This window comes from Melanerpes formicivorus, unplaced genomic scaffold (genome assembly GCF_026170545.1).
Source record: "Melanerpes formicivorus ecotype bairdi unplaced genomic scaffold, bMelFor1.0.p_v2 SCAF_10, whole genome shotgun sequence".
Taxonomy (NCBI): Eukaryota; Metazoa; Chordata; class Aves; order Piciformes; family Picidae; genus Melanerpes; species Melanerpes formicivorus.
In genome coordinates, this window is record NW_027142362.1 from 20,095,458 (window position 1) to 20,121,632 (window position 26,175).

Sequence of the window (26,175 nt, forward strand, 5' to 3'; positions counted from 1 at the left end):
TATATAATTAAAGTGATTTTTCAGTAATCCAATCTCAGAATTTGTGTTCTAAAGCAATACTAATGATAATAATTACCAATTATTTACATTTGCTAGTATTTCAACAGGTAACCTGTTCAGGGCTCTGTTCAGATGGATGCACATAGTGATGCAGGGGGTGTGCTTTAGCTTTCCCTCCATCCTGCATGGTGGTCACTTGAGCTATAGTTAGCTGCAGTCTGGAAGGAAAATCTATACTGCTGACCAAGTGTTCTGTGCTTTAGTTCCTGTGTGCCCTACCTTCACAAGGTGCGTGCAACTTAGAGGAGCTAATCCTCTGTCAGACGTTGCTTTCTTCTTTTGAGGTCATCTGTGGCCAAGTTTATCTTTGAAATGGCATGGCCTTTATTAGGAGAGAGTAAATGTATTTACACTGTCAGCTAGAACATGAGAAAGATACTGTTCTTATAGAAAAGAATAATGGCCATCTGTGTTATAGGAAGGGGAGCAAAAAACCTGAATGGTACTGTTACGAGTTAAACTTCACAAAAGCTACTTGCTTGAATAATAATTTGAGAAACTAAAGGTCTATTTATGCTCTGGGGTTTTTATGCTTAATTAAGGTATCATCATATAGATGTTCTCTTAAGGACATGCAAAACATAAGTTGTCTCTTGGTTTCTTTTTTTTTATAGGACTTCTCGCCAAAAAAGCTGTTGAAGCTGGCCTAGTGGTTAAGTCCTATATAAGAACAAGTTTATCACCAGGCAGTGGAATGGTTACACATTACCTCAGTTCCAGTGGAGTATTGCCATACCTCAGCAAGCTTGGGTGAGTTGTGGTGACCTCTTCATTCCTCATCTTAGGAAAATAGTACACAAGGCTTTAATGCAGGTTGGTAAATAGGGTTGCAGTTCATTTTGCTTGGCTGATTCTTAACTTACTAGATTGTAAGGTGGGAATTAAACAGAGTAAACTAACTTTAAGTCAACAAGTAGTTAAAATGACAATTTCCAGTGTGTAGAACTCTACCTCATCTGAGCTCAGTTTTTTTCAGTAACAGTGCACTTAACTTGTTTCTTAAAGAAAAAGATATTTGTTTATACATTTTAAAAGAGGAAACTGAATGTGAATTACTGAGGAGCGTCTCTATTAGTTTTGTCTTAACATTGCTGCTGTTGTGCGGCTTGTTTGAGATGGTTTTGGTTACTCTGTAGCAATAACTATTAGATTGTCTGTTATTTTGTGAATGCCCAGCTGTGCTCTCTGAGAAATGTTAGTATCTTTGCTTTGTCATTATCTATGGTAAAATCCTGAGGTATTTTGATTTTATTTTAATCAGTTACAAACATACTACCTTGTATCTTCCTGGTTGCGTCAGCAAAATGTACTATGTGCTTCCTAAAAAATCTGGTTCTCAAAGGAGAGGAAAAAATATTTTCAGTGATGGCTAATAAAAGAAGTTTGTTTGCTAAAAAATTGCATGTAATCACTTAGTGTGTTCCTTGGTGGGCTTTTTCCCCCAATGTAGGTTTGGAGTTGTTGGCTATGGGTGTTCAACCTGTGTTGGAAACACTGCCCCCTTGCCAGAAGCCATCAGGAATGCAATAAAGCAGGTAAAGCTCTAAGGCTTGTTGAACACAGAAATACAGTTCTCACTTCATTGTTGGTTTGGACTTTGTGTGATATTTTTGCACGTGGAAGACTGTGGTCAGGCCAGGCTATGGTCATTCATTGCTGTGTGAAATCAGTGTAATGGTATTCGTAGCATAGAGATACAAATAGCAAGATGAATGTGTAGAATTAAATCTTTCTGGAGGATGCAATGTATAGATTTTGTGTTTTAAACTTGAGAGGAGGGTTTTAAAGAACTGTGTGCTTGAGTGAAGTACCAATGTTGCAACAGCTGCAGAACAAAAATACAAGAAACAAGAGGCAGGAGTCAACTGAAGTGCCTAGAGAACATGTCACAGGGTCAGAAGTGAGAAAGGAGGAAGGGGAGTGGGGAGAGAGCAAAATGCATTTAAATTGAAGCATTAGGATAAATATTTGAAGTAGAATGCATCTGATTCAGTCAACAAAAAATAGCACAAGCTGATGAAGTAGCACAAAGCGCTAGTAAAATACGTATGGGTCTGCCTTTCAGGGTGATATAATTGCCTGCGGAGTGTTGTCTGGAACAAAGAACTTTGAAGGACGCCTCTGTGACTGTGTCCGCGCCAACTACCTTGCTTCTCCACCACTAGTGGTGGCTTATGCCATTGCTGGCACTGTTAGAATAGACTTTGAAACAGAGCCTTTGGGTAAGTGCTTCCTTACATCTTCTATTTCTGCCTCTAATGCACATGTAGAAGTGGTTTGTTCACATACATTTCAGCATCCAGAAACAGTGTATTTGTAGAGAAAGTTCAGCTATATTGGGAGTTGCTCACAGTTAAAGCAAAGCAGCCCTTTAACTGATTCAATTCTTTGCCTATTGATACCATCTCTGGAGATCTGAACATGCAAATATTCATCTTCTAACACAAGTACATGAAGTGTAATATTTCATTCTTCAAAATAACTATTCTCTTTAAAACCTTACTCAGGCACTGGCTTTAATGGCAAAAGTATTTACCTGCGAGATATTTGGCCCACCCGAAGTGAGCTCCATGAAGTGGAGGAAGGGTGTGTGATATCATCTATGTTTAAGGAATTGAAGGAAAAAATGGAGGTAAGAATAAACTTTTGCTCTACATAATTTCAAGATCACATTTTATTGTAGCTTTATAATATCTTCTAGTTGGATATATAATAGGTTTGTCAGTTACTTCCATTACTGTATAGGAGGACTTAGCCTGTATTAAACTGACTTTTAAGCAATAGCCAGCAAGATAATTTGTAGTACATAATAGAAAATAAAAGGAAAATCACCATTAAGTCTTAGAATTTGGTTTACAATCTTTCTACATTCTAAAATCATTCTGGTTTATTTTCTTTTGTGTAGAAAGGAAACAAACGATGGAATTTACTGGAAGCACCTGAGTCAACTTTATTTCCCTGGGATTTAAAATCTACTTATATCAGATGTCCTTCCTTTTTTGATAAACTTGTAAGTATGTGGGTCCATCCACTGGATGATATGCATTACCTTTAAGTAAAGGAATGGCTAATCCAATAGAGCTTTGATGTTCAAATAACACATTTGATCAGGAAAAATACTTCTCAGTCTTTCAAATACTGTTAGTTGCCTGTGGAATGAGTGGAGCCTGTACATCAACATGTCTTCACATACTGCAGATATGTTTTATGTTTCTAAGAATGTAGGAACAAAGATACATTTCTTTTTGTTGTTGTTCCCTGCCTTTCCCTTCCCTTATAGGCCAAAGAAGCAGTTGCACCACAGCAGATTCAAAATGCCCATGTCCTGCTCTATTTGGGCGATTCTGTAACTACAGATCACATATCCCCTGCTGGGAGCATTGCAAGGAGTAGTGCTGCTGCTAAGTATCTGACCAGCAAAGGGTAAGGACTTCTCATGGTTGACAGCTGTAATTGTATCAGAGTGCTGCTTCACCTGCCAAATCATTGATCAGTGCTGACGCTTTCTTTATAAATGCCTGTCTGCATGAAGTGGAGATGATAAGTGTTAGGTAGTAACTGCTGCTAGGGTTTATAAGTAAGCACTTGTCTTGCAGTCCCAGTAATCTATGTTCTTGCAGTCTCTAAGGTTACAACAAACAGCTGATACAGTCTTAAATACCTCATGTCTGATCTGTTCAGTTGAGGTTAGTCACTGTACTGTCACAGGCCTCAGGTTCAGGCAGGTGCACTGAATAGCTTGGGAGCTCTGGAAACAAACAGCTTAAAAAATGAGGGCCAGTGTTACAAATGGATGTGCTAGGTGCTGTAACATACCTTTGCAACAGTGAGCATCCTGCAGCAGTTGTGAGGGCCTAAATTTAACTTCTGACATTCTGAACAGTCACAGAACACAACACAGTGCTGGGCTGTTCAATGCCACATCTCATGTAGGTGTTTTGGAAATGACGTTGTGCTGTATTACTATTGTTACCGTATCAGCAAGGCATGGCAGAAGAATAGCCTCTGCTGTGACCTCATTTTCATAACAATTGACTTCAGTTTGAATGAGTATTGTTAAGAGGAAAAAAGAATTCATGGTCCTTTAATCCCAGGATGATAATTTGTTTTATGAGCAAAGGTGTTATTTTGATAGAAAGCCTAATAAATATGCTGATAGAGGCAAAAGGATTAGTAGACAGGCTTGTTTCCTACAAAAGTCTCCCTGTAATTTTTTAAGTACCATACTGCTTGCAGCACTTGATAGTGAGGTCACAGGAAGTTTTTCTTCATGAATAATCTAGCAGTGATTTAGACATTTTGGTCACGATGGATAATGGTTATTTTTGTTGGATAAGTAGTTCTTTACACTTTGCACTGAAAACTTAAAAGCTGTTGTCATTATAAAAATAATTTTATAGTTTTAAACCAGGTATCCCTTTAAAATGTTTCTTTTATTCTAGACTCACACCTCGTGAATTCAACTCTTACGGAGCTCGAAGAGGTAATGATGCTGTGATGACAAGGGGTACCTTTGCAAATATCAAGCTTCTGAATAAATTCATAGGAAAACCAGCTCCTAAAACAATTCACTTTCCATCAGGACAAACGGTAAAAATATATTTGCTTGCATAGCTACACTGAAATGTTGCTGTAGATTTAAACCTCACTCAGACTGTTTCACTTCATTATTCCACAGCTAGATGTGTTTGAAGCAGCAGAGTTGTACCAGAAAGAAGGCATCCCTGTCATTATTTTAGCAGGAAAGAAGTATGGACTGGGTGGCTCAAGAGACTGGACTGCAAAAGGGCCTTATTTACTGGTATTGCTGGTTTGCTTGTTTTTGGGGTGTGCCCAATTAAAGTTTTCTGGAGGTACCTAAAATCACATTGTTTAGTTTTGGGCATGAATGTGTTTAGGAATTTTCTTCTGTCTTGAACATGGTACCATGTTTTGTTTCTAAAGACTTCTCAGTAATTTTTTTGCTGGAATCTTCCTAGAACAGAATTGTTAGTCAGTATAAATATGAATTCCCTAATTATGTAATTTACCATCTTAGACTCTGGACTTTGAGATAAATTTGACATTTATTTAGTGCTGATCTCTTTCTGGTCTCTGAGGGACATTGAGTATCTAGCCATTGAAAACTAGTTTGCACTTAGTCAGAATGTATGGGTCAATCATTCACTCATGAGGAGTAATGGAAGCAACTGTGTCTGGTTTGAGCATTTCTACCTGCTAACTACACCATGATCACTGGTATAAAGCTCAATTTAATGCTTTATGGGCCTGCTCAGGCTTACTTGCTTTCATCTAGCTATAAAGCTCAAAGATGTTACCTGTTTACAAGACTCATACAAAGTACTGCCTTTACTCTTTAGTTTGATTTCCAAGATTTTGGACATAACCTCTATTTGAAGCTGCTTTCTGCATTTCACTCTGACCTCTATACTGAAATACAGCATCACTTGTATTTTTGCAGGGTGTTAAAGCTGTCCTAGCAGAAAGCTATGAAAAGGTTCATAAAAGTCAATTGGTTGGAATTGGCATAGCTCCACTTCAGTTTCTTCCTGGGGAAAATCCAAGTACTTTGGGCCTCACTGGCAGAGAGCAGTTTTCTATATCGTTCCCTCCAGACCTGACGCCAGGAACGACTTTGGATATTAAGGTATCTTTGCAATATTTTTTTCATTTCTCTGTTGAATGTACTGACAATGGAAAGCAAAGAAATAGTGGTTGCTCTTGCTGATGGGAAGCAGGAAAAAAGCAGACCTTAATTTTGTAGTGTGTCATGGCTGTTGAAGTTTCTCCAAGTACATACAAATGTGTTCTTTCTACACAACTTTTTATGCAATCTGAAATTCTTTATTTTCTTTTTGATATCGTTTTCCCCCTTATGTGCACTGTTAGAGTCAACTTGAGTTTTCTCTTATTCAGGCACTTTTAAAGTCAGTGTCACTCTTGGATAGCTGAAGTCTCTCTCAAATTAGTATATGCTCGTAATAACACTTCTTGTGCTGTCTCAGGGAAATTACTTTTACTTTATCCCTGGGTATGTAGCATGCTCCCAGCTGCATCTAAACTGTGCAGTAAAATAAGCCCTCATTCTACTCCCAGGAGTGCCTCAGATCTGCAGTGGCAGATAAGTGAGTTGAATTTGATCATCTTCAACACAGTTTGGAATTAGAGCGTTAACTGAGAATGATCAAGGGGGAGTGAAAGCAGAAGTCTTAATTTTTCTCTTTTTTGCTTTTGTTTTGAAGACAAGCACTGGAAAAGTATTCAGCGTGATTGCCTTGTTTGAAAACGATGTGGAGATAACATTATTCAAACATGGTGGAAGTCTAAACTTTGTGGCTCGAAGATTCTTATAGTAGCTACTGACTCTATGGGTACCCTGCATTAACTGGTAACGCTGAAAATGCCTTGTGTGAACCCAGGAATCTGTACTGTGGAACTGCAAACAGTCCTAGTGTGCTCCAAGTTACTTCGTCCATGGATGTAAAAGATTGTGAATTATTGTAACTGCAACAAGATCCTTCCTGATTTTAAATAATACTCTAATGGTGCTATTAAACATTGCTAAAACCAACACGTGTATTGTGGCAGAGAGCTGTAAGTATGGAGGGGATGTTTATCAGACCATTTTGTAAATAAACTATGCGAAATCTGAAACTGATTGTGCTGAAGGTTATTATGTAAGAAGATTTTCTGCAGTTGTTTTCACTCAGTTTTTGCACCTGTCAGTCTGTGTACTACTGTTTGTTGGTTTAAGGGTAGCAGATGGTATGGAATTTTAAAGGCCAAGCTATTTTTTTTTTTCTGTCTTTTTATATGCATCCAGATCTTAAAACAGATACTCATTACAAGTGTCTTGCTCTTTAGATTATGGGCAGGAGAAAAAGCAGTCTACATGAGGCCCATGGCATCCTGTATCGCAGATCACGACTTTCTTACCGTTATTATGGGATAATAGCTCATCTGGATCCAGATTTAAAACCACTCACCCTATGAAATAGTGTGCTTAGAAGCGTGGGAAACATGTCTGCGTTTCAAAGCGACGCTCACCCTTATCGTTCATGCACTTTAAGGGTAGCACCTCAGCTTTTTGGCAAGCTGCAGTGTCCTTCAGTTGAAGTTTGTCATACCTGCTTCCAAGGAAGCAGTATGTCACAACATCAGTTTTTACTGTCTGCAATATCATTAGACCAAGTACCTCTCCTTAGTATTGTAACATTTAAAAATCTGTAAAAATATTTATATGCTAGGATTGTTTGAATTTCTTTGCTTTAAATGTGACCTATGGCTAATAAGTTATACCCACTTGTCAGATGTTAAGTATCTGAGGTGGCCTTATTGCCTTTTAATGCTGTCTGCTGCACTGTTAGTTCACAGCTCTTCCAAACAAGCATCACCCTCCCCTGCTGAAGATCTATGGGTACTGAATAAACCTGGCTCTGAGAACATTGCAGCTTCTGTACATATGTCAGTGCATTGATGGTAACAGCCCTGGTCTGTATTGAACGTTGACAGAAGAGGCAATTTCTGCAGAAGTGTTGGTTTTACCACTTAACTACTCAGTGACAGCTGCTAACCTCTGCAAGTGAGTCTTGGAGATGCTGTTTCTGTGCTCCTCTATCTTGAAAAGCTTGATAAAGCCACTTAAGGTTTATGTGGAGATGGATTTCTTTTGGAGAAATAAATGGCCAGGGTTTTGCATGAAGATTTTTTTCAACTCTTTTTTTCCATTGATAACCATTATCTTAAACATCAAAATTTCCCAGAGGACTATACTAGCTTTTATAGATGTGCTTTCAGTTTATAACCAGGCACTAAGCTGGCTGACTTGCAAACGAAAAGATACTACTGCTCTACTCTTTAAATAGTGTTTCTGACATTCCTTTAAAAAAAACAAGCTGATATAATCATGTCATTGCAGTCTATTTTTATTTTCATCAAGTTTTGATTTCACCAGTGTGAGTTTGATAAATCTTTTAAACTTTATCAGACAAAGCTTCCTGAAGTTTGAAATTCTGTATAATCTTTTGTCACATTTCACTGGTTTTGCTGTGGTTTGCTTCTTAAGATAAAAACCATTCTGGTGACTCCTGCTGCTGCTAGGGGTGATAAATGAAAGCAGTTTTGAATACTCAACTGAATGCTGAATGAGTGTCTGTTCTGTGGTACACCTTTGCTAACTTCATTCAGAGTTGCTGAGCAGATCTTACTTCTTGTATAATGTCTATTTTTACCCCCAGCTCAGTTATTTCTTGATTTTAATTCAAGAAAATGAATGTTCACTATTGGAAAGCAACTATGAACTTACTGCTGGCACATAATGATGCCTTGTACAGATGATAAACCCACAGCTCTCAGCCTATTTATAGCTTGTGTAACTGCTGATGGTTGGACAGAACACAGCCTCCCACTCCCTCATGTGGTAATACTCGTTGCTTCAGGAGATAGTGACCCAAGCCATGTCAAGGCAAACCAACCAGTAGTGTGAAGTGCAATTTCAAGAGATGACTTACCTGCAGGTTGTCATGGATAAAGCTGGTCATCTCTTGTGAGATAAAAATGGGTTTCATTACCATAGCAGCTACTTCAGTTCTGATGCAGTCTGATTTCTTCAAAGCCATGAAAGACAGTGTTGGAGCTGTGCTTTGGCTGTAGGCTTCTGCTGTTGCTGCAGTGAGTCCAGCCTTGAAATATGCTGAAGTCAGCAGCGTTCCCGCAAGCAATGCAGACCCTGAACATCTGTGTGCCTGCAGCACAGTGGGTGCTGTGAGGAGCAGCACTGCTTACCTACCCTGCTCTTGCTTCATAGAATCATAGAATGGTCTGGGTTGGAAGGGACCTTCAAAGGTCATCTAGTCATGTGCCTGTCCCCTCCCTCATGCTGCAGTGATGTCATAAAGTCCAAGTCCATAGCCCAGCAGCTAAGGAAGATGTGTAACTTTGGACACTCCTAGGAGACTTTGAGCTTTAGTGGGGGCAAAAGTAACATCTGCTGTCTGGCAATGGCAGGATACAGTATGGCCAGAGGATTGCTGTGATCATACACAACATTGCTCAGTTAGACCTCCTTACAGTATCTTAAAGCATTGGAGGAAATGGACCTTTCTGAAGAAGTTACTCAGTGTTAGATTTATTTAACCTGTACCTCCCTCTCCCCTTCAATTTGGGGGAAAAATATGTTCCAATTTTTCTGAATGTTTTCTCTCCTTGCACCCTCCTCCCAAACTACAGAGCTTTGGGATAGTGTTGATGTTTATACATTTTACACTTAAGTATAAGGACATGAAACTATGTATATTAATCATATTTAAGCAACTGCACATCAATGTCTGCTGTTTAAAGCCAACAGAACAGTGTAAGTTTTAAGTTCACTAAGTATTGTATAGATATAGATATACTTGAAGTTCAATTGATGACAATTGTGCATAAAATGTTACCAATGCTGTAAATTATTTTTAATAAAGAAAATTGTATCATGGTTTTTGAATGGTACTATCTGTTTTGCATAGGTAATATGAAATACACTTAAAATGGTACTGGTGTGTATGAAAGGGTGGGGTGAGTAAGGACAAGAGTCTAATTGAGCATGTTTAACTTTCTCATTAGAAGTGTTTCATGTATAGGCTTCCAAAGGTGTTTGTGTTAGCTGAGCTCCAGGTACTAATCTGGGTGTTATAACTATATGAAGTGCTTTTTGATAAGCCTGTTGTGTATGTTTGTTTTTTCTTTAGGAAAATGTCTAATTTAGATTATAGACCTGAATCCTGTATTAAAGCAAGCTGTTGACCAACGTTATGATTATGGCACATAGAGCTTACAGCTATGGTAAGATCTTCAAAAGTGGTTTGAAGGTGTCTAACACTGACCCACCCCTGAAAACTCACTTTCAAAAGAGGCACTAGACTTACATCCACCACAGATATGTTAAATTATTCAAGTCTTATCTTTCTTACAGATAATGATAAGAAAAGCTGAAGTACAACTTTAGTCTCATGCATTGCCTCACACCCACAATGTTCTCCCTACCAGAACACCAGGCAGGCGGGAGAAGCACAGTGGTCTGTAGGTCCTAACTCTTGGCACTGCTGTCTGGAAACTTAAGGCAAGACTAACAAAGTACAAATCTGCAACATGTGTTGCAGTTTTGTTCAGGGAGGGAATAAGTATATTCTGATTTTGCTGTAGCCTGATGGTGTCTCTTGAGTCACAAGCATATCAGGAATGCTTTCCTGTATCTCACTTCATTTGGTGAGCTAAACATGTAGTCAGCCTTAGAATCTGGGAGAGGGAAATAAGTAAAAATATTAGTTGGTTCAGTTGGTTTGTTTAGTAAGATCTATTCTGAAATGGGGGGGGAGGGGGAGGGAATCCAAAGGACTTACTACTTTCTTGGGGAAATAGATTCCTAAATTTCCTGTTCAATTACAGTAATGTTTTCAGGTCAATATCCTTCATATTACGAACAACACCAAAGTATTAGGACAGAGGGTTCTTAGTAACTGCCGTAAAACTATTAATGGTTGCTTTGGTGGTGTGTTTTTTTGTTTGGTTGGGTTTTTTTGTTAGATATTTTAAACTACAGTAAGCCTTTCCTACATTTGTTTTTCCCTCAAACATTGCAGAAATTACTATTTTTTGTTTTTTAATTATTATTAGTAATTTCAGAAGCTCTATATATATTGAAAGTTAGTGTATGTGGGAAACAGGTTTGTAATTAAATCTCTTGACTGGAGAAGCGTTTCAGTCTGGTGCATAGTCTAAAGTACATCCTGAGGAAGATGCTTCAGGTCCAACTACGCGGTAAGGTTTGATCTTTTATGCTGATAAAAGGTTTCAGACCAAACTTTCAGCTGGGGCTATCTATTTTCCTGAGAGCATTGGGAGCACTCCTGTCAGGAAGGGGAAACGCTCTAGTAAGAACTGCGTTTCCTTGGAGCAAGCTGTTTGAAAACAAGAGCTGGACGGCGGCGAACTGCTCAGTATGCAGCCGCCATGCAAATCTGCCTTGTGCGGCCGGCGCGCTGTTCACAGAGGCCCGGGGCAGGCTAGCTGCTGCAGGCTAGCAGCTGCCGCGAACCGCAGGGGAGGCCCGGGCCACGCCCCGGAGCTGCCGCGGAGGCTCCTGCGCTGTACGGGGCAGCGCGGAGCTGCTGGCGGTGGGCCGGGCCGGGCCCGGTTCGGCGGGCTGTGGCCGCTGGGAGAGGGGCACTGGCGGGACAAAGGTTGGCACGGCTCCAGCAGGGTCCAAGGGTCGCTTGTTTGCGCAGCGGCGAGACCGAGCTGCGGGCTTCCAGCAGCCTGGAGCAGGCGAGCAGCAGTAGGTTTGTGCTGATTTCCGAACGTAGGAACCCTGCAGGCCGTGAGCAGACACAGATTGCATCTGCTTTAACGTTAAGATCTGCCATGATGTTTCTTGTCTGTTGCTGGTGTGATTTAGAATCTTCTGGATACGGACTCAGCAGCAATGTTTCTTAGAAAATCGTTCCTAGTTAATAATATTTGTGGTTAGGTGGCTGCAAGAAATTAGCTAATAAACCTGCGCTTAGTCCATAAGCATTTCGCGTCTACTTTCACTAAACAGAATGAGTGTACTCTCTAGAGATGCCTTTTTTGTGGGGGTGCTACGGACTATGCAGTTAATGAGAAGCCATGATGTAAGAAACCTGGGCTGGCTAAGTGGGTGTTGTTTGCTTGCTTAATAAAGATTTGAAGTTCCTTCCCAGTATGTGAATGTGTTTTGTGCAGTTATTACTGCTTCTCATGTTAGAATGCAGGTAAGATCATCCAGTTTCTCTTTTTCTCCTAGACAATGTCTTCTGGAAATGACTGTCAATCCCCAGCCTTAACCAAACCTGCACTTGGTGAAAAAGAAGTGACTGAATTGATTGACAGGGTGTTTGGATTAAAAGTGTCTTGGATCAGGCCGCTTCCCAGCTATGATGATCAGAATTTCCATGTGGGTGTCTCAGGAAACCAAGGTGTGTCTGAAAGTGCTGATGAGTATGTCCTCAAAATTACCAATTCAGAAGACAGCCAGGAGCCTGACCTCATTGAAGTGCAGACCCAGGCCATGATGTTTCTCAGCAATGAAGGCTTTCCTTCAGCTACTCCTTATCTTACAAAAGATGGGAACATAATGTCTCTGGAATCTGGAGGTGAGTACCCTCAGTGCCCTACTATCAGCCTTTGCTTGTCAGTGGCTTGCTATATGGCATGCCGTATATCTTAAGTACAACTCTAGGCTTAATGTTTATACTGAAGACTATGTAATAGATGACCTCTGTATCCAGCTGTAATAGCTCAAACTTAAATAACGGAAGCAAAGCAAGTAAAAAAGCATTTTTAATTGTGACTCTTGAAGTACAGTGTAATGAATTGGAGAAAACATTGATCTGACCTGTCCATGCCCAAGAAAAGGAAAAGGTCTCATTTACTACATGATGCTAGAAATTACTTGCCTACCAAATGGTGTAAAATACAGTTCTAACCTATCTGTGATGATAGAAAAAAACTTGGCTTTTGTTTCCCTCTAACTTCATACAAAAGGTGGAATTTCTGAGACCCGCCTCAGAACTGTGTAAGTGGGTGATGAAGGAAAGCTGCTGTAGCAGGGGCAGTGCCAAGCACAAGGACTAGAAGTCCAGCATAGGTTGTGAGTGTGTTAGGATTTGATGTATAATTGCTGTCCAACATTCTGGCAAATCACATTTTTGAATGAAATCTGTTGGTGACTTGGTGACTTTCTGCCTGTGGAGAAAACTTTTCTGCCCTGTATTACCTAATAATATTAGGTATTGCCTGGCTGCATCTCTCCTTGCTCACTAGGTACTGGACCTGGGAACAAAAAGTACATGGTCCGACTGCTAACTTACCTGCCAGGTATACCTGTAGCAAAAATTGCCACAAATGCTCAGATCTTCTATGAGATTGGTCAGCTGGCTGCCAGGTTGGATAAAACACTCTCAGAGGTGAGTTTTCATAACTCTAGCCTACAAACTGGTTCTCGCTTGATTTATCTCTGTTTCTTCTTGTTTGCTTCCTGCTGTGCAAAATGTGGTTTGATCACAGAATCACAGTATCACTAAGGTTGGAAGAGAGTCCATCGAGTCCAACCTGTCACCACAGACTTCATGACTAGACCATGGCACCAAGTGCCACGTCCAGTCCCCTCTTGAACACCTCCAGGGACGGCGACTCAACCACCTCCCTGGTCAGCCCATTCCAATGACGAATGACTCTTAGTGAAGAGCTTTCTCCTCACCTTGAGCCTAAACTTCCCCTGGTGCAGCTTGAGACTGATGCCAAGCTTCAATCTGGTTGTTACTGAAGCATTTCCTTGTGTAACATGGCCAGTAGGTGCTGGTGATATCATATTGGTGATCTTTTTTTGGTGTATTTTTATATCGTTAACTAGGAGATAAGGGTTTCTTTTTACTCATACAAAACTCAGGAGCCCTAGGGTGTTCAAATTAGAAGCATGTAAAGCTTGTTTTAAAGTGGTGTTGTATAGTGCCCATCAGACACAGCTGGCTTATCTCATAGAATAGAATAAACCAGGTTGGAAGAGACCTTCAAGATCATCGTGTCCAACCTATCATCCAACACCACCCAACCAACCAAACTATGTAACCAAGCACCCTGTCAAGTCGTCTCCTGAACACATGAATTTTTAATTCATTCTGACCTGCTGCCTTACCTCCTGGTCATTCAAACTATGACCCTTGAACACTGGTGGCAGTTGATTCTTTCTGTAGAATGCCAGCTGTGCCAATGAGCAGAGATTTGTGGCTTCTCTTGTTTGTTCCACTTCCAGTCAAATGATCTTAATGCAAAGTAAGTTTTTTTCTCTCTTCTGTAATTATACAGAGTGAGGCTGATAAATTAGCCAGTAATTAAGTTTGATGCATAAAAGAATTCGTGCATTATTTATTGCCTTTCATTAACCTTTCCTTCTCATGTTCTGGCTATCATCTTTGTACAGTTATTTGTTGTGAATTGCCAGCTTTACTAACGCTCTAAATGACAGGAGTATTTTTCACTGGGGTAAGATAATTTGCTGTTGCCTTCTAACATTCTGGTCATGCCCTTGTACTGCAATTAAAACGGTTTATGTGGACAAGCTGGTTTCAAAGTATGCCTGTGACTTGTTCTGCCAAGGAGGAGATAGCTGATGAGAAAGCAGATGTTGATGTAAACGGCTCTTTATGCCCTTAGCATATCACAGTATCGCTTAGGTTGGAAAGGACCTCGAGGATCATCGAGTCCAACCTATATCTATAGATATCATCTGCCAAGGCTAGTCATTTAAAAAGAAGAAAATTACAGTTATCACTGTCAAACCTTCAGAATATTATTGACACTAGAAATTAATACTGAAGGTAGTAAGTTTCCTGCTGACAGATCAGAAAATACAAGCTTGTCAGTTCTACCGAGGTCAACTTGACAGCAATGTGCTGTGCTCAATTTTGTGCACAAAATAGTATCCCACCACTGTTTCGATTGGTGTGTCCTTCAGCTTGGATGTGCCTCATACACTCTCAGTAGAAATAAGTTCATGGCTATAAGGTGACTGTGGCTTTACAGGGCTCTTGACTTTTTATTACCTTTTTTTCTGAGGAAACCATCTCGTCTTGTGGGGAGATTTTGTTGGTTTGTTTTTCTTTTGCTTTATATGCTGGTAGAATGTGGCCCACAAGCCACAGAAATAAGCATTAAAGAATTTATGCATGATATGCAGTGAGAGAGATGTTTTTCTTCCTTGAATATCACTTTTCAAATTACCTTTTTCATTTGCTAGTGAGAGAGGTAAGGACCTTACTTGTTTAAAATGTTTAGGCTACTTAGTTTTACAAAGGAAAAAATTCATATGAATGAAGCACTAATGGTCCAGTATCTCCACAAAGTACTTGTGCCATAAGTATCAGCTGATCCAAAGGTTTGCCCCAGAAGCTGCCCCCTTTAAGAGCACAGAGTGTGCTAGTTCACCTCATGCTGGCAGGTTTTGTGTCTCTTCTGCTCCCGGAGCTTTCTGTAGCACCAGCCATGAAATCCATGCTCTGTCAGTGTGTGGGACCCTGGCCTTGGCAAGGCATCAGAGTTGCTACATAATGTCACAAAGTCAGTACCAATGCTAATCTCGAGTCTGCAAAAGACTGTGGAAAAACTCCATTTGGGTTACATGTAGATACTAAGACTCTTGCCTTAGTCGTTCTTGTTTTGCTGGTTTGATATAAAGCAATAGTCAAAGTTGTGGTGCTTTTCAGTGAGTCTCATTAAGAACCTGTTAAAGTTAATAGGGGCTTTGAATCAAGCATATTAATCTTCAAATGGGAATTTTTACTTACAGCCTATTTTATCTCATGCTTTTTCCACAGAAATTCTGTCATCCATCAGTAAAAAGTCTTCATCGGGGTCAGTTTATTTGGAATCTGGCAAATGTTCCTCTTTTAGATCAGTATATTTATGCCCTGGGCCAGAACAAATACCGTGAAGTTGTCGAACAAATTATTGAGCAGTTTAAAGGAACAATAATACCCAAGCTAAGCAGTTTTCGACCCTGTGAGTATTGTATCCTCACTCTAATGTTTTGAACCGAGACACTGAATTTTCTTATAGGAGTTGGGATCTGTGGAGAAGGGAAGAAGACCTCCCTAGCTAGACATATGCAAATACTGTGCTGAAAGACCACAGTGCAAGATAAGTCAGGACTGCGCTGTCTAGTCAGCTTCAGCTCTTCATCTCTCTAATGAGTTTGCTTCAAGTTGAGGTGATTATTTTTTTCATGCTGTTTAATAACAATATATGGAGTACTCCTTCTCATGAAGGCCCAAATAACTATTTAATCCTGTCTTTATAACTCAGCTCACATTGATGTTGGTGATAAATCGACAGTTTGATTTGAAAACTGCCATTCAGTGTTTGGAAAACATGTGGCATATCCCAGGTAGTTGCAGACCAAGTTAAGGTCTCATAACACTCCCTTATCAGTTGCTGTCTGGTCACCTGCCAGTGTACTGGAGCCCATGGAAGGCCACACCTGATGTTGTGGGACACTACTATGGTTTTGTCCTTGTGTTAGTTCGAGCATCTGTGCATCTTTTCAAAGGTGTTCCACTGAGAAATAGCAGAATATGTTTGTTTCCCCCCCCCCATTTAAAAATTACTAAATACTGTTTATTTCTTACGTGTTTAGGTATCAATCATGGAGATCTTAATGACCACAACATTTTAGTAGATTCAAATTCTGCTTCTCTGGAGAATCTTCAGTACAAAGTGTCGGGCATTCTGGATTTTAGCGACATGAGTTATGGCTATTATGTATTTGAAGTTGCAATAGCTATCATGTACATGATGATTGAGAGCCCAGACCCTCTGGGTGTTGGGGGACATGTTCTGGCAGGGTTTGAAAGCATCCTGCCACTCACAGAGGAGGAGAGAGGTGCCCTTTTCCTCCTGGTGTGTGGGAGGTTCTCTCAATCCCTGGTCATTGCAGCTCATACGGCTCTGCTGTACCCAGAGAATAAGGAATACCTCACGATCACAGCCAGAACCGGATGGAAACACCTAATGAGAATGTTTGAGGTGGGCCAAGAAGTGGTGGAGCAGACATGGTTTGAGACTGCCAGAGCATATGTGAATCACGCATCGGCTGAGTAGGCGATGGCCACAGTGACACTTGACTACTGCAATAAAGGCAGCGCTGGCTGTGCTGGAGCGCTTCCCTCTGTGTTGGCGGGGCGGGGCGAGCGCCTATCGCCTCAGCGGGGCCAGCTCGCGCAGCGAGGAGGGCGAGCCGGGCCGCTGCTGCGGAGGCGGGAGCTAGAGCACGCGCTGCAGCGCCGCCTGGTGGCGGCGTGAAGGGTAGGAGAGGTGGTTCTGCGCCGGTTTGACACGGCAGCGCGCAAGCGCGGCGGCCATTTGCGACGCTGTAGTAAAGGTCTGTGCGCGGCTGTAACCCCGGTTCTTTACCGGTCGGGACTTGCACTCGTTCCCCGGCCCCTCGGTCTGTTCCGGCCTGCCGTGAGTGAGGACGGGTAGGCGGACGGGCAGAATGGGGGCAGTGGGCCGGGCCGGTGCGGGGGGCTCTTGCTGTCCGCCGCGGTGAGGATGACTCTGCAGGGCGGCAGTCCTGCGGGGTATTTGGGCCGGCGCGGTTGCAGCGCCCTCTGTGGCTCTGCCCGGGCCCGGGGTCTGTGAGCGCCGGGCCGAGCGGGTTCGGCGTAGTGCTCGGTGCCGGTTAACGCGCCTTGTGGTGTCTTGCAGGCCCTTCTGACCCCGGTGCGGCCCCGGCACGATGGTGAGTGGCAGCGGTGGGTCGGGATCGCCTTCTCCGGGGCTTCGCTTCGAGTCGTGGCCCAGTCGGACGAGACGGCGGGGGTCACATTGCGGAGGGGCCGGGGATGTGCGGACAGGGGGGACTGTGGGCACGGCGGGGTCCATGGGCGAGGCCTGCGCCGGTAACGATAGCGGCATTACTGTGTTACCGTGGGTACCAAAGGGAGGTCACCAAGCGTTTGGGGTTTTATATGGAGCGCAGAGCGTTGCTGTTTTTAGAGTGTTGCTCTCTGGTAAGAGAACGATGATGCTTACTGAGCTGTTGTTTTTTGCAGTCTCGAAGATATGATTCCAGAACTACCATATTTTCTCCAGAAGGTATTTTTTTAACCCTACACTTGAAAGTAAACTCTTAAATGTTCTATCCAGATTCTCAAAACTAAGTGACAAGCTGCTTGTACAAAGATTCGTTGTTTATAGTGTGTTTCACATGAGTTGTGTGTATCATATTTCACTGCTATGAGCAGCGCCTACTTCTGTAAGGACACCAGGAGTACGAAGTGGAGACTCACAAATTTGTTGTAATTGAAAGAATAATGAGACCATTAGTGAGTTATGCCACCTGCTGTGTTTTTCAAGTAACTTGAGCAAATCTCCATCCTTCCTCTGTTGTTTGAATTTAGATGGATTTTGTTACTGTTCCACCACCTGTGAACATGCAGTATCCTGCTACTGCAATCATGCTTCTCCTTGCTATTGTACATGCTGAAACATGTACAAACCATATTTTCCTGTTTCTTAAATAAGATGAAGGTTTGTTTAGGTTCATTTTGTTGCAGCAGAGAGTACTGCTGATTTTTTTAATTAGTTTTTATTTTCTTAAAAAAGAAAGAAGTCACTTTCCACATTTATAGTGGCCTGCATTACCTTACCAGATTTGTGGATTTCCTTTCTCTGGCTCCTTCCTTTCCAACTAATTTATTTGCTGCTAACTGGGAACAAATTGCAGAAGTGAGACTGGGTTGTACAATGGGCATCTGTCAGATTTTCACAAATTTAAGTCACCTTATGTACTTGGTCTTGTGCAGTGTTACTTGCTTGATGTTACTAATGCCAAATCTTTTCCTAGGTCGCTTGTACCAGGTTGAGTATGCAATGGAAGCAATTGGACATGCGGGTACTTGCTTGGGAATCCTAGCAAACGATGGTGTTCTGCTAGCGGCAGAGAGACGCAACATTCACAAGCTTCTGGATGAAGTGTTTTTCTCAGAGAAAATATACAAACTGAATGAGTAAGTTGAAATGATGATCAGATGTCCAGTAATGTTATCCATAACAGTTGCTGTTACTCAGACATTCTGGTACTGGACCTGCTTTTATTTTATCTGAAGCTTTAGTATTCTTGTTGTTCAGTGTTTTAGTCAAATGTGACTATTTTGTCATTGTTTGTTTTAGTAGTTCTCCTTCTAAAATGGATTGCAACTCAGTGTCTTATAAGTTTCTGGAGTTTTTGTGGTACCAAATTACCTTGTTTTCTTAAAATGGCATAACTTAAGTTTCTTTGCCAGAGCTGTACCAGAGATGATACATTTCCCTATTATGACTTCCTTTTTAGCACTCTGGAAGTTAAATTTGTGATGTCGACAATTGTGTTCCAGATTATGCTCTCTTGCCCATAAGGGAGGTGGAGTTCTATCCTTGCCAGCAAATGTGCAAATGAAGCACAAATAACTTTTCATCCTGTCAAGCTTCTCATTCTGTGTTGACTTGAAAGCATCTAGAGCTGCAGAAGGTATTGGGTTTTCAAGGAGGTAGTGCAACCTAGGCAAGCCCTTCCCTCTTCTGAACAATTTCTAAATCCACTGGGTTATTTTTCATTTAATTGTTTCTGTGTAGTGAAAGCTTTGTAGCAATATCAGAATAGGCAAAACAGACTCTAAATCAAGAGCTAACAAAACGATCAAGGGGGTGAAGTGCTTGTTTTCCTGTGATCAAATCAAGGTCACTAGGTTTCAGTCACACAAATGCAATGTGTCAACCAGCAACTTTCACTGAAGATCTGTCACGTCATTGTGGTGGCCTCCAGATTGGCACTCATATGTTGCTATTGGCTCTTGTGATGACACCTGGGATTTTATAATCTTCAACGTGATCCTTTTTCTCAGAATTGTACCTGTAACCCATGCACTGACCTGCTTCTTGCTGCCCACCTCTGCTCTTATAAAATGGTTATGTAGTAGTTTTGGTGTATTCCAAAGATGGAAGCTGATGGACCTGTTTCATCATGAAGCTAGGTAGTTTTGATCTTTGAAAAGCTCAGCAGTTAATGTTCTGCTTGAACTGCTGTATGAAGATATGACTGCTTGTGTGTATGCTCTTATTGCAGGGATATGGCTTGCAGCGTGGCAGGAATAACCTCAGATGCCAATGTTCTTACAAATGAACTGCGACTGATCGCGCAGAGGTGAGTCTGCTAAGAGTTAATGCAGTTTTACTTGCCTGTGCTGTCAGGTTCAGTTTGGCTTATGTATTAAAACAAATGTGCATTTAGAGCAGAAGGAGAGGTTGTGAAATAAAACAGATAGGTCAAAGAGGCTCTTGGGAATATCTTCCTTTTTAACTGTGGTACAGAATACCATCAACAAAACAAGTGTTGAATTTTTTTTTCCCCTCTTAGGTATTTGTTACAATATCAAGAGCCCATTCCCTGTGAACAACTGGTGACAGCACTCTGTGATATCAAGCAGGCTTATACACAGTTTGGAGGTAACAAAGTGTGATGAATGTCTGTGCTTTGAAATGTCTATGGAATTATTCTGCTATATAATTTGAGACATCTGAGGCTCTGGACAGTTCTACCCAACTCTTCTGTAACACTAGGAAAACTTTCAGAGGGGAATGGGTTACTGCTTTGCTACCTCAAGTGCCGCTTTTTAGTGATTGAGCAATTAATGGCTGAGATTCCAGCCCCCTTGAATAGAATGGTTTGAGGGCCCATCCAGCAAAATGGCACAATAAATCACAAATAGGACCATATGGAGGAGTATTGTGAATGTAGCACTTCAAAAAACATTATTTCTGTAGATCAAGCACCATGTTAGACAGCAGTGTTTTAAGTAATGTTCCTTAAAGCTTGAACTGAAAATTTTGCTATTTTACATATATAGTGTGAAAAAGCAGCCTTTTATGTGCCTGGCTTTTGACACTGATACTTTAACAGCTAAGCTACGTACTTCAAATACTGAGTTTTGATTTAAAATCCTGAGATGATGGAGTATGATTTATGGAGGCAGAAATTAGGTGTTTTTAGGGTTAAATGAAATAAATCTCTGCTGCCCCTCACCTCGCCCATGACTTAGAAGGACACGCTGGCATGCTTATCTCAAGCAACAGAAGCATAGAGCAGTCTGTTAAATCCTAGTTCACAGAAACAGATTTGAAGAAAGGAATCAAAGAAAACTGTCACTTGTGACCAATTTTGTTACTAAATTTAGATTTTTAATAATCTTCTTTTCAATAGGAAAACGTCCTTTTGGTGTTTCGTTGCTGTATATTGGCTGGGATAAGCATTATGGATTTCAGCTGTATCAAAGTGATCCTAGTGGAAATTATGGAGGGTGGAAAGCTACATGCATTGGGAATAATAGTGCTGTAAGTTCTGGTTATTTTCTTCTTGTAACATCTGGCAAAACCAAAATGTAAATTGCACTGTACTAATTAAACTGGATCGGTGATTACTAATGCAGAACAGAAAGAGATAACTGAAGAAATGCTGCTGTTATGTATTGCTGTCTTCTGATAAGAAGTGACTGGTTGATTTGCCAAAGATACCATTTTAATTTTTGTAACATTTATAGGCAGCTGTGTCAATGCTAAAGCAAGACTACAAAGAAGGAGAAATGACCTTAAAGACTGCACTTGCATTAGCCATTAAAGTTCTAAACAAAACCATGGACGTTAGCAAGCTCTCTGCAGAGAAAGGTGAGCAGTTTGCTAACATGGGAGAATGCTCTTTGCTTAAAGAAAATGTAGTGATGTGTTCTTGATATGGGGTTTGTTGGGTTTTTAGTTGTCATGTGCAAAATGTTCTTAGATGATGCAGCATCTCTCTCAGCCTTGACCTTCTAAGACGCATACAGGTAGCTTAGTTAGGGATGATCAGCTTGAGGGGCTAGGCCACAGCTTGGGGACTGCCAGCCACTTCCGTGCAGTAGCAGAAATGGTTGCATCTGGTGGAAGAATCACTGGAGGGGTGCTGACAGGCCTGTGCAGGCTGCTGCCGGTGAGTGCTGCTGCCTGGCCTGCCAGTCAAGCTGCTTTGTAGAGGCAGGACAAGAGTATTCTGCTTTATTCTGAGTTGTAATCTGAAATCTTGCCCTTCTAATGATTGTTCTGTCTGAAGCGCAAAATGTAACACTGTCTGTTCCTTGTGTTTCAGTTGAAATTGCAACACTGACAAGAGAGAATGGAAAGACAGTAATAAGGGTTCTGAAGCAAAAGGAGGTGGAACAGTTGATAAAACAACATGAGGAGGAGGAAGCAAAAGCTGAACGTGAAAAGAAGGAAAAAGAACAAAAAGAGAAGGATAAATAAAATATGAAATCAAGTGTTCTGTAGATAACATAGGACCTGCTTCAGTAAAAGATCATCTGGATTTCTGTTTTGTAGAGGCCTGCAAATATGCCACGGAGGACCCAGAATTACTTTTGATGAACCAGGTCCTTAATCATCATTCAGATAATTAGTTTACTGCTCCTTACATTGACCAATAATTGCTTTAATTATTGAACACTCTGTTTCTTTCATCTTCTATTTTTTATTATGGAATAAAATTTAAGAAGAATGGTTATGGGTGTCTTTATTTTCTCAGTAATGCCTGGGTATGCATGGTCTTGAGGGATTTCATTGGTTTAAACTATTAAAACAAGGTGTATGCTAGGCGGTAAAGGACAAATGAGGGTGTTAGAATTGCTAGACTTTGTGTATATGTGAGTTTTAAAGTAGTGAAAAGGGCTCCTGAGTTCAAAAAATAATTGCACAAACATCAAATTAAAGTGTGCTGGCATTGCAAGTTTTATTTTTGGCCTGTTTTGTTCCACAACAGGTGTGGTCTTGCAAGCAGTAGTGCTTTAAACGTGCCCTGTAGTAAATGTGTTCCTTTTATCACTAGTGCTTCTGTTTTCTAGGAAATCACTCGTAGAACACTACCTACATTCACACAATCTAGAGGGAGATATTTCACAAAGGCTACATGAAAATCTGAAGCCATCTTGTCAATAAGTAAATAATGTAGTGCATGATTTTAAGCCATGTTACTGTACTTTTTATCTTAAAAGGGATCTCATCTCACATGTTTTATGTTTAATGTTACTGATGATATCTTACCAGAGGATTTGGGTCCCTCCCTGATGGGCACCAATCTAGAAAAGTACACAGTTAACCACTTGAGAAATCACAGGATTTGTGTGTGAATTAGAAATGACAGCAGTGTTCTGATGGGGGTCTACTGAATGCAAAACTATGGCTTTCAGATTGCCGAAAACAACTTCTAGTTTTGAAGAAAAAGAATTATCTGGAGTTTATAACAGAGGAGATGGAGTCAAGCTATTGAAAATTATTTTACATCTTTTCAGTGATCAAAATCAAATTGATCATTTGAGTGACATGCTTAAATGAGAACTGTGACATGGATGACCAGCCCCTTTGTGCCAGCCCTGGGTGGTAGCTACCTTTCTACCTTGTAGTTAGCTGGGTTTGTGTTTGGGTTTTTTTTGGATGGGTTTGGGTTGTGTTGTGTCTTGGTGTTTTGTTCCTGCCCCCTCCCCCCCCAAAAGGTATCTGGCTCTTGCAGGATTTCATATGAGCACTTAAAGAAATGGGGTGAATCCATGCAGTGATAAATTATTTTTAATCTATCCCAGACATTTCTGACTGATAAAATGTGCTTTGTCAGCATGGCCAGAAATTAGTGTCCATAAATCCCATTTTGGAGATCATTGTTGCAGGACTTGCTGTTGAGCACTGAGGGAAGGAATCTGCCTGGAGTTATGTGCACAACATGCAGCACACGTATTTCATTTACTCTCTCAGCCTCTGTCCAGAGCACAGCATGGATAGCTTCAGTCTTGTGCAGAATGCAGGACCTGCTTGTTTATCTTCTAAGTCTCAGTGTAAGGTTTAGTGTGTTGTACTGAACTTAGCACTTAGGTAGTATTCAAATTTTATAACTGATAAAAAGCAGACTGGGTTTATTTGCACCTTGTGGAACAGTAGATCTCCCAAAGGCTAACAGGAATGATATCTCATGGAACAAATCCTGAAGCATCACCGAGAACATGCAATGTATAAGACTTAATTTCCATTACAAACAGTTGTGCTCCATTTTTATGCAGAAAATTTAGTGCTCACCCTTATTTCTTGATACTGTGAATGTAATCTATCAGCATCTTTTGCAGATCTCTAGGTTACTGATGATGGTTGCACAAGCACTTGGAATATGCCCTAAAGCCAAAATGATTTGATTTTTTCCTACTTTCTCAAAGATCACTTGACACAAAACATGGTAGACTCTAGTAATGCATTGTAGGAAACCATTAGAGCATCTGAGACTGGGTTCATCAATATATGTAAACCATGCAAGGCAATTTTAGTGTGCTAGTACAGAAGTATTAGTAGAGAACTTTTTTTTTTCATAAATGCTGTGGTGGTAGAAGAGAACTTTTCAGATACTGTAATAATCAAGTTGGAATGATTTACATAACTTTCTGATCTGTACTCCATTTTATCTCTCACTTGAGTGCATGATAGAACTTGTTGAGGCAAGTATTCACAAAAAGATAGTCCTAATTAATTATGGTGTGCTTTAAGTAATTTAAGCCTCTCCAGTAATACCTGTGCTGTCTCTTGCATCTGTCAGTGGTTAAAAAGGAAAAAAGAAGCTAGCTTGTTATCTGGAGGACTGTAATTCTATCCAAATGAAGTCAAATTAACTTCTGAGACTGCTTTGTATGTGACTTGCTTGTGCACCAGAACACAGAAGATTCCTTTAGGTATTCATGTAAATATTTTTGCTTGTCAGAGTTATAAAAGCACCTAAATGAAGATGATGGGCAAAGGACTTCTAAAGTTGGATTTGACTTCTGCTTTGTTATGGATTCCCCAGGTAATTATTTATTCTTTCTCTTCATAATCTTTAGGGGCAATACTTCTCCACTGTGTTGTGAGAAAAAATATACTAATGATTTCAAGGTGTTCAAATCAATGGTTTTAGAGGCTACAGGACTTGATGTAATACATAAGTAACAGCATAGCTAACTCATCCATCCTAAGACATCCAAGTCCAGGAAGTTAATGCACTCTTGTACTTCACACATGACAGAAATGATGTAGCTTCAGACTAGATAAGATTTTAGGTCTTTCTTACATGTCTTTCATTTTCTTTAAGAATATTTTCCATTACAGTTTTTCTGTAGAAGTTGTCTTCAAGTTTTAATTGCAGATAATTCTACTGCAAAATGAAAACCCATTGAAATATTTTGATGTAAGAGTATCCTTGGCTGGTTATATAGATCATGGCTTTAATCTGGAGAAAATTCAGCTTCACAAAAAAAGTTATTTTAAATGTTTGTGATTTTTTTCAAAGAGAACTTGAGCAGCTTGCTATTTTTATCTGTGATTAATTTGGCATTAGGCTTTTCCAGTTAAAGTATCCTTCAGATCACAGTAAAAGCTGCTATCAGCCAATTAATTCAAGATTCTCAGAATATACTTTAGTGGGGACCTGCAGCTATCAACCTCTGCTGAGAAGGACTCCTTGAAAGATAGCAGACAATGTGTAATTGCTTAGGTTTTCCCTTAATGATGAATATTAAACTTAGTATGCTGCTGTTGTTGTTAATGTTTTGCTCCAGGTCCAACGTGGCAGGAAGAAATAGGGTGTTATTTATAACTACTATTTTCTAAGCAGTGATAATGAAACATAATTAACGTGTGCCAGATGATGCTACATCAAGTATTTAGCAAAACGTTGGACATGTAACCTAGGCAGTTCAATCCTTTTATATCTTACAAGCATCTGTTTTGCCTAGCTAGGACCCAGCTGCAAATAAATTCATAGTTATGTAATGAAACCAGTTTGCTACGTCCTCTAGATTCAAGTGATCTATGACTGTTAACTAGACATCGGTGCTCTAAAATGCTCTTACTGCAATGCACATGTGCAGCTAACAGACACAGATTTTGTGTGATAGCCTGATGTGGGGAACACCAGGTGCAGTGCAGCGGTGGACCAGCTGTCAGCAAAAAAAGGAGAGATTTACAATTTCAGTAGGAACATTGCCTGGTAATTTTTGGAGCACTCAGAAACCATCAGTACTCCAATGTCTCACAAAAGAATAAAAAAAAAGAGGAGGTTGTGTCACATATTTGGGTGAAACGTATTTTTATTTACTTTAAAATCTTGGATTGGCACTGCATGCACACCGAGCATTTCAAAATAAGAGTCACAATGCATCCTTTAGCTCATATACATGATGACTGTGGAGGACATGCAGTATACAAATGGATTCTCTGTGTATAACATGCCCATATTTACTGCAGAGCATTCAGATCAATATAGCATGTCACTAGAAGAGTGCTAGGAGAAACTACTGTGTAAGCAGCCTTTTGTCAGATGGCTTTTGCAGGCTGCATTATACCTTGCACAGACATGCACAACATAAACATGGCTGCAGGATAAGATAGTAGAAAAAAACATTGGTTTAAAAATTAAGAAATAAATAGGGTGCTTAAGTAATCTCGTTTGGTTGTGGAAGAGATTCATGATTTAAGCCAATAGATGAACTA

The 26,175-nt window shown here is 40.5% G+C and overlaps 3 protein-coding genes across 10 annotated transcripts in view; all 3 read left to right on the plus strand.

The window, feature by feature from the left end:
• Positions 1-9,723, plus strand: part of IREB2 (iron responsive element binding protein 2) — a 26,336-nt gene extending 16,613 nt beyond the window's left edge. The window contains exons 13-23 of one of the 3 annotated variants that reach the window (XR_010988018.1): positions 675-810; positions 1,511-1,595; positions 2,126-2,282; positions 2,568-2,692; positions 2,966-3,070; positions 3,341-3,483; positions 4,503-4,650; positions 4,739-4,861; positions 5,522-5,707; positions 6,303-6,654; positions 7,428-9,723. Coding sequence is in view for 1 of the 3 variants with exons in the window: in XM_068144103.1 (XP_068000204.1) it covers positions 675-810; positions 1,511-1,595; positions 2,126-2,282; positions 2,568-2,692; positions 2,966-3,070; positions 3,341-3,483; positions 4,503-4,650; positions 4,739-4,861; positions 5,522-5,707; positions 6,303-6,413 (1,319 nt within the window). In the remaining 2 variants the exon portion in view is untranslated. Of the gene's footprint in view, positions 1-96; positions 289-674; positions 811-1,510; positions 1,596-2,125; positions 2,283-2,567; positions 2,693-2,965; positions 3,071-3,340; positions 3,484-4,502; positions 4,651-4,738; positions 4,862-5,521; positions 5,708-6,302; positions 6,715-7,427 lie in introns of those variants that run through there. The other 2 variants (XM_068144103.1, XR_010988019.1) reach the window with 2 other exon arrangements.
• Positions 7,559-16,776, plus strand: HYKK (hydroxylysine kinase). 4 transcript variants are annotated; one of them, XM_068144104.1, is made up of 6 exons: positions 7,559-7,642; positions 9,789-9,882; positions 11,864-12,212; positions 12,883-13,025; positions 15,432-15,615; positions 16,250-16,776. In XM_068144104.1, the coding sequence occupies exons 2-6, from the start codon at positions 9,880-9,882 to the stop codon at positions 16,711-16,713; spliced, it is 1,143 nt and encodes a 380-aa protein (XP_068000205.1). In that variant the 5' UTR covers positions 7,559-7,642; positions 9,789-9,879; the 3' UTR covers positions 16,714-16,776. The 4 variants fall into 4 exon arrangements, with proteins under 4 accessions (XP_068000205.1, XP_068000206.1, XP_068000207.1 ...); XM_068144105.1 differs by lacking the exons at positions 7,559-7,642; positions 9,789-9,882 and adding an exon at positions 11,213-11,378; XM_068144106.1 differs by lacking the exons at positions 7,559-7,642; positions 9,789-9,882 and adding an exon at positions 11,213-11,374.
• Positions 16,777-16,963: 187 nt separating this feature from the next.
• On the plus strand, positions 16,964-22,178 carry PSMA4 (proteasome 20S subunit alpha 4). Of its 3 annotated transcripts, none has more exons than XM_068144109.1 (9): positions 16,964-17,090; positions 17,320-17,353; positions 17,667-17,709; positions 18,461-18,623; positions 19,718-19,795; positions 20,009-20,097; positions 20,852-20,982; positions 21,189-21,312; positions 21,770-22,178. In XM_068144109.1, exons 2-9 carry the CDS (start codon positions 17,351-17,353, stop codon positions 21,922-21,924), a joined length of 786 nt encoding a protein of 261 aa, XP_068000210.1. In that variant the 5' UTR covers positions 16,964-17,090; positions 17,320-17,350; the 3' UTR covers positions 21,925-22,178. The 3 variants fall into 3 exon arrangements, with proteins under 3 accessions (XP_068000210.1, XP_068000212.1, XP_068000211.1); XM_068144111.1 differs by having other exon boundaries at positions 16,972-16,993; XM_068144110.1 differs by having other exon boundaries at positions 16,973-17,076.
• Positions 22,179-26,175: the final 3,997 nt, after the last annotated feature.

Bases quoted from the DNA above. Each gene is read 5' to 3' on its own strand.
- HYKK (XM_068144104.1), top strand. The intron at 12,213-12,882 runs GTGAGTACCCTC...CTTGCTCACTAG, and splicing joins AATGTCTCTGGAATCTGGAG to GTACTGGACCTGGGAACAAA. The intron at 15,616-16,249 runs GTGAGTATTGTA...TTACGTGTTTAG, and splicing joins GCTAAGCAGTTTTCGACCCT to GTATCAATCATGGAGATCTT.
- PSMA4 (XM_068144109.1), top strand. The intron at 20,983-21,188 runs GTAAGTTCTGGT...TAACATTTATAG, and splicing joins GCATTGGGAATAATAGTGCT to GCAGCTGTGTCAATGCTAAA. The intron at 21,313-21,769 runs GTGAGCAGTTTG...CTTGTGTTTCAG, and splicing joins CAAGCTCTCTGCAGAGAAAG to TTGAAATTGCAACACTGACA.